This window comes from Sipha flava, unplaced genomic scaffold (assembly GCF_003268045.1).
Source record: "Sipha flava isolate LNK unplaced genomic scaffold, YSA_version1 88_pilon_pilon, whole genome shotgun sequence".
NCBI classification, from domain to species: domain Eukaryota; kingdom Metazoa; phylum Arthropoda; class Insecta; order Hemiptera; family Aphididae; genus Sipha; species Sipha flava.
In genome coordinates this window covers 1482595-1490538 of record NW_020273630.1, presented here as the reverse complement: position 1 = coordinate 1490538, position 7944 = coordinate 1482595, and the positions used below count along the sequence as shown (strand labels likewise).

Below are 7944 nucleotides of genomic sequence, written 5' to 3'. Positions count from 1 at the left end.
CGCAAGATTTAATTACTGAACTGAAACTTATGAAAAATTATCAAAATGCTATGCAACTAAATGGTGCTACTATTGAATCTGTTTATGAATGGATTGATTGGTTGAAAACTTCTAGAAATTCCACTGTATATACTTGTGTTTTTAAAACTTTAAAAATGTTTAAGATCATACCTGTAACCAGCTGTACATGTGAACGCGTTTTTTCAAAATTAACTGTTGTAAAAAACAAATTACGCAGTACAATGGATCAAGAACGTTTGGAGTCATTATTACTACTTTTTACGGAACAAGAAATGGTATCAAAGGTAGATTTAAATGCAGTAATAGATGAGTTCAATAGTATGGGTAATAGACAAATGTCTCTCTAAGTACATAAAATACTTATATAACTTCTATCTATGTCATTCATAATTATTATATTCGTTAACCTTTATTTTAATTAACTTGTACCTGTATGATATAAAGTATTGAAAAAAAAAAACTTTAAACTATATTATATTATAATTTATAATTATTATTATTATTATTATTATTACTATTATTATATTATAAACTATGTAAGATAATATAGGATGTGTGTTGATATTAAATAGGTATATGTAATTTAGATGTGTTGTATTTATAAAATGGTTGACTAAAGGGCCGATGATAATATATGGGCACTACCGGCTTTTAGAGTTTGCACTTGCCTATGCACTTCATATATTTATGTTATAAAAATAAAGACGAAAATTGGTGACAATAACAATTAACAATACATTAGATTGGTATAACACAAAATAATGTAATTTAATAGTACAACAAATTAGATACTATACATTTTGATACTTCTGACGGGGTGGGAGGGGGCTGGATCCGCGTCTGTTGTCGAAGAATGAAATTGTTGAGTGTAGCGAGAAAATTTTTTTTTGTAATAACTAGTATATAATACATTGGCCTGCCTTGTTTTTAGCATACCTTTCAAAAAGTTGAAATGACGCCCCTGGATTTGATTATTTTAATATTGACTATTGTCTTTGCTAATTTTTTTTCTATGTATTAAATATATTATTAAATACTATAGTAATAGTATTCTTTACGAGTAATTATTGAACTTTTCCTATCGTAACGCTTAGACGAATAACTTGCAATAGACATTATTGTTGCACCATCAAGTAACCGACGGCGCGCTACACTATATTTATTATAACTATAAAAATAGTAACTACTCATTATATTGTATATAATAAAAATGAAACACATTACCTTTATATTACCAGAAATGGTCAGTATTTCTAGTATTATTTTGGACTTTGAATGCAGTGATAAATTTTAATAGTTTATTTAGTATAAAAAAGGGTATTGGAAGTCAAATTGACAGTATATCGTTATTGTTATTAAATTTATGATACACAAAATCATGTAGGTAATAATTAATTTTAGTTTTAAATTAGTCTCATATTTTATTTATATAATTATGGGGTCCAACAAATTCGTCATGTAATACATCATATTCTAGAGTACTTGATATATTATCCTCGTCAAATATCAGGACTATTAGTTTTTTCATAATTTTTTTAAGTATGTATCACCCTTTAGTTTCATGATCTTCAGCACCAGGGTTTCCGAATGGAACGTAAAAAAAACGGTCAAAGAACATTATTGTTGTTCATAAATCAAAATATAATAGAACTAAATCAATTATTTAATTTTTGTTTATTGGTCCTTCATATGAAATAACAATATAAACTATTAAGTTTACTAACCTTTTTTACAAAAAACGTTATTATCTTAAAAGTTCTTTAAAAAATTGACATGATGAGCGTCATAACCAATCAAGTTCTTTGAACAATTACTAGAAAATCATTACAACTTATTAAGTTCTTTTAACAATTACAAGAAAATGTAGTAAGCTAATACGTTCTTTAAACTTTTTACACATAAAATAACATAAATTAAACCATTCTTCGAACTTTGAAAATAACGTTATGAATCAAAATTATCTTTTGACTATTTTGAATTTAAAATTATTGAAGAATAATTAGTACTTTAATATCAAAATCTAAAACTTGAATTACATCTAGTCCTATCTTTAATAATAACTAAGATAAGGATTAAAAATATACATCAACAGCATAATGTGACTTTGAAAGAATTAAAGAAGCTTCAGCCAAAATAAATCCAATAGCCAATCATTTATTTTTGACAATATAAGATGATATAATATTATTATGATAATATAGGTAATAAGTTATTATGAATAATAATATAGTAACATATCCATATTCTTGAGAGCTTCCAAATGTTTTGGTAATCTCAACATCTTCACCAATCTCCATAATTTGTTTATAGTGGATATACTTTCTATTTTAAATACATCTAGAATCGATAGTTGTAAAGTATGAGCAACACATCGCATACTCCTCAATATCTCCAATGTATTGACTGCTGCACTCAAATCGTTGAAGATTGATGGCAATGTCTCTTGATTATTTTTATTTATTCAAAAATTAACGGTTTAGGTAACCCTGTTCCACATGTCACATAGAATACCATATCTCATCTCTATAGTTTTTGCCCATCGTTGAATGGATGATAATTCTGAAAAGAATACATATAAATATGCTGTAAATAATAAGATAATACTTCTAGTAAATAGTAGTAAAACTAGGTAAAACATTAAATAAAAAATAGTTCTCACAAGGAGAGGATAGTGTAGTTCATCTTATACATAAATATAAGCTTTTTTACTTAGGTACCTCAATGTAAAAGCTTTGCCATCTCATCTCTTGTCCAACGAACTCTTTGTTTTTTCTTCAATAATAGATTTAATTGATTCTGAGAAAAACTGAAGAATTGGTATCTTTTTTGCTTAATTTCAACGGATTTAGTTTTGTCTAGGGAAAAATTCATAACTTCTACAAATAATTTTTTTTTTAGTTGTTTTCAATTCTAAATTTGAAGTCTTAAATTTTTCATTCTGCTACAGGCTGATTCATTAGCTTAATCTTAGATTCCAGTTTGTGATATTCAGCTAACAATTTATTATATATTTTTTTTTTTTTTTTTAAGTTCATGATATAACTGTTCATAATCATTATTGATAGAAAGTGATGTATCTGAGAGCATTGATTCCTCATCAATTGTTGGCAGTAAAGAAACATTTTATTTATTGACAATATAAAAATAAATAGTGGTTTATGTTATATTTTTTATAATTATTATAATTTTATATTCATGAGTATAAAATCTAATTATTTGAATAAAACTCATTTTTATTTGGGTTAGAAGTATTAATTTGATCAAAATACTTTTAAAATTAATAATTAGTGTAAAAAATATGTTATATTTAATTTCAGTTTACTCTTTTCATACAACAAATTGTCTTTATTTGTATCATTTAAATTAGAATAAAGAATAAAAAATGAATTCAATTTCAAAGTTCTATACTAGCTGAGTAAATAAATACCTATATATATATATTATTCTATGAAATAATACTAATGTTTTTTCCTCTTTAACTGTTTAGCTTCCATTCTTTTTTTCGATTAATTGCTGATGTAGAAGCAACAATTTGGTTATGATTAGCTGGTAAATTTAATGTTGGAACTGCATCAGGTTTTAAAATTCGAACTTTAGGAGTGTATCCTAAAACATTTTTATAAATGATAAATAATTATGAATTGTTAAAAAAAGTATGAGAAAGATAAATAAATGAATACCTACCTAAGAGTTCTGCTTTCAAATCACGAACAAAAGAATGTGCAGTAAAATGTACAGAACAAATTAAAGACTTTAAGGGATTCCACTTTTATCCTCGTCGACATTTTTGTATCCACTGATTTTTATAAACAAGATCCTATGGAAATCTAAACATAATATAATACATAATATACCTAGAAGTATTTATATTGTGTAATACCACTGAGTATTTTGTTATTATTATTTATTTTTTATTTATTAGTATAAAAATTAAAGCTATACCTATGAAATGATATATTAAGTTCCTGGTTTTTAAACTGGCTCGCGTAATTTTTGCACGTTAGCACAGGATGAACCTCCAGAATATTTTTTTGAATTTGTTGACATATTGATGATCAAATATCGAATCATATTGAATAAAAACTTGACAATATGAAAATTAATGTATTCGTTTAAATAATTATGACCCAAAAAAAAAATGCAAATAGATTATTATTTATAATCTATAAACCTTGGCTCGCGCGAACGATTGATATCAACATACGATAGTCGTGTTTATCATAGACTTATAATATAATATTATAAATCTATGGTGTTATTTGAACCCCGGTGTAGAGCAGATCTTTCTGCACCATGATTTGAACTAATACATACCTATAATAATTATTTCTAAATTTTAACAGTATAGATATTTTACACCTTATAGTTACGAAAATAATAAATATTTTCCGTTCAATAAAAAAAATTAATAAATAACAACAAAATACGTTATCTGTATTATCTGCGCGATAAATTTAGGTTAGGAATTTAGGATCATTGTTCGTTTAAAGTACCTACTACTTCTTGTGATTATATCTATTTAGTATTTACTTAGTGTTTACGTTTATTGTAAAAATTGTGCAAGGGACTTAACGCGTTACGAACACGAATGTCGGATGTTCAATTTGTTAACCATTTTAATATAACGCTTATAATTTTATAATCATTTTTCATAGTAACACATTAATATGCAATTTCGACCATGTTAAAAGCGATGTGAGTGTTTTTTTTTTTTTATCTTAGACACGTTTGTATTTAATATAAATCTGTCATTAGTTTCTAAAACCATAATTAATAACACACAAATAATGTTGTTAACAAGTACAATCAATGTTGTACTATTTTTGGTTTGCTTGTTTGGTTTAGAAGTACATTCAGTTGATCGCAGTAATTTTAAAACATGCGAGCAAAGTAATTTTTGTAAACGATGTCGCTCTATGGACAAAAACCAAAATTCTGTTTTTGAATTGAAACCTGATAGTATGATATTAACTGAAAAATATTTCGAAGCCCTCATTTTAAATAAGAACTATGAAGATGTTTCATTACGAATGCGATTGGACGGCCTTAAAGATAGTATACTGCGTCTTCGTATTAATAAAGATGGTTATCAAATGCATAAGAGATTTCAACCGGTGCATGCTCTAGTAACTGAACCTATTACTGAACCAATGACCATGGCTCGAAATTCATCAACCATAGAATTGGAATTGAGTACAAACATTAAAATGTACATCACCATTGCCCCATTTAAATTGGATGTTTTTTTTAACAATGAATTAACCATTGGTGTAAACCATGATAATCTAATGCAATTTGAACATTTTCGATCCAAACCGGAATCTATTCCAGACAACGAAATAGGATCATGGGAAGAGTACTTTAAGGAGCATCAAGATTCTAAACCTCGTGGACCGTCTGCAGTAGCTATGGATTTTAAATTATATACCTCTACTTCTCTCTATGGATTACCTGAGCATGCAGATAACTTAGCTCTTAAAGGTACTTATGGAAATGAGCCTTATCGGTTTTATAACTTAGATGTTTTCGAATATGAATTATACAATGGAATGGCTCTCTATGGAGCTGTTCCGTTTTTGATGGGACATGGGAAAAAAAACAGTGTTGGAGTTTTTTGGTTGAATGCTGCTGAAACATGGGTAGATATTGCAGGTGTAAAAGAAAACTCTGAACATACTTCAGTTGTGGAATCAATAGTAAATTTAGTTTCTGGATCTACTGCAGAAAAAGATGTCCCCAAGGCTCATTTTATGTCAGAGTGTGGAATTATTGATTTTTTCATTATGTTGGGACCTAGACCTCTAGATGTGACCAGGCAATATTCTTCACTTACTGGAACAGCTCCATTACCTCCTTTGTACTCTTTGGCTTACCATCAATGTCGATGGAATTATAATGATCAAAAAGATGTACACACCGTAGAAACAAATTTTGACGTTTACGATATTCCCATGGACGTAATGTGGTTAGATATTGAGTATACAGACGGTAAAAAATATTTTACATGGGATCCAATAAAATTTTCTGATCCTTTAGAAATGGTGAACAATTTAACAAGTAAAGGAAGAAAATTGGTAACAATTATTGATCCACATATTAAACGTGATACCAATTATTTTTTCCATAATGATGCTCTTAGTAATGATTATTATGTAAAGAATAAGGACGGAAATGTTTATGAAGGTTGGTGTTGGCCAGGATCTTCCAGTTATTTGGATTTTATGAACCCCAGAGCAATAGAGTATTATGTTTCTCGTTATTCCTATGATAATTTTGTTGGTCCAACTGATGGTATTGCTATTTGGAATGATATGAATGAACCTTCTGTATTTAATGGACCTGAAGTGACAATGCCAAAAGATTGTATTCATCATGGCGATCTTGAACATAGAGATATACATAACATTTACGGATTAATGCAAGTGTTGAGTACATATGAAGGTCTACTAGCACGATCAAGTGGTAAAAAACGACCTTTTATTTTAACCCGGTCCCATTTTGCTGGTACTCAACGGTTTGCTGCTGTATGGACTGGTGATAATATGGCTGAATGGAGTCATTTAAAAATATCAATTCCTATGTGTTTGTCATTAGCAATTTCTGGCATATCATTTTGTGGTGCTGATGTAGGAGGTTTTTTCAATAACCCTGATAAAGAATTAATAATCCGCTGGTATCAAACTGGAGCTTATTTACCATTCTTCAGAGGTCATGCACACATAGACACTAAGCGTCGAGAACCATGGTTATTTGATAAGCAAACTACACTTTTGATTCGTGATGCTATTAGAACAAGGTATTCTCTGCTACCTTTATGGTACTCAATATTTAGAGATCATGAATTGACTGGCTTTCCAGTTATACGACCTTTATTTTTTGAGTTTCCCTTTGAAGAACAACTCAATAATATTGATAGCGAATTTATGGTTGGCAATATTTTGTTAGTTTGCCCTGTTTTAGAACAAAACGTTCAAGAGCTGACTTGTTATTTCCCTGGTCATGAGGAAATTTGGTATGATCGAGATACTTACCAGCCCATCAAAACAAACGGACTGGCAAAAATACAAGCGCCTATTAATAAGGTGCCTGTTTATCAACGAGGAGGTACAATTGTTCCTATTAAACAAAGAGTTCGTAGATCATCAGTTTTAATGAGAGATGATCCATACACATTGATCGTAGCAATCGATCATAAAGGTTTTGCTAAGGGATCTTTGTATATTGATGATGAAGAAACTTTTGAATATCGTGATGGTAACTTTGCATACATAATATATGAATACATCAATAATCAAATGATCTCAAAATGTTTGCACAATGAGGGTTTTAATACCAAGTCATGGGTAGAAAAAGTTATGATTGTTGGTATTCCTTCTGTATTCACCAAAGCTACTGTGCATGTCGATGGCAGCAATTCATTTGAGTCAATTGTTTCATACAACACAAATAATCAAGTTCTTACTATACGGAAACCTGCAATTGGAATAGCTCAAAATTGGACCATAACTCTACTTTAATATATTTTAATATGTAATTGAATAATTGTGTATTAATCAATTATAATTTTTAAGTATTTATTTTATATAGTGGTATGAAGCATAGAAAATTTTCATTTCTAAATGATTTTGAATAAACAATTCTTATTAGTAATTAAAAATAAAATGATTATCAATTTTAGAAAAGTTTTTTTAATATTTTCAAATTATTTGTGGCATTGAAAATAATTGAAACATAATAATTATAGAAGTAAAGTATCAATAAACATGAAACAAAATTAAAATAAATATAATACTTTTATAATCTACTTAGAATTGATTATATTGTAAATTTAAATAAAATGTTTATATAAAATTTATGTATCTATTTGTACATGTTCTCTATATTTTATTTATTTTATTATATATTTCCTTGAAATATAAATTA

The 7944-nt window shown here is 28.0% G+C and overlaps 1 protein-coding gene across 1 annotated transcript; it reads left to right on the top strand.

The window, feature by feature from the left end:
* The first annotated feature begins 4483 nt into the window (after window positions 1-4483).
* Window positions 4484-7703, top strand: LOC112693516 (neutral alpha-glucosidase AB). The gene has a single exon (XM_025568628.1). It carries the CDS (start codon window positions 4809-4811, stop codon window positions 7536-7538), a length of 2730 nt encoding a protein of 909 aa, XP_025424413.1. The 5' UTR covers window positions 4484-4808; the 3' UTR covers window positions 7539-7703.
* The last annotated feature ends 241 nt before the right edge of the window (window positions 7704-7944 follow it).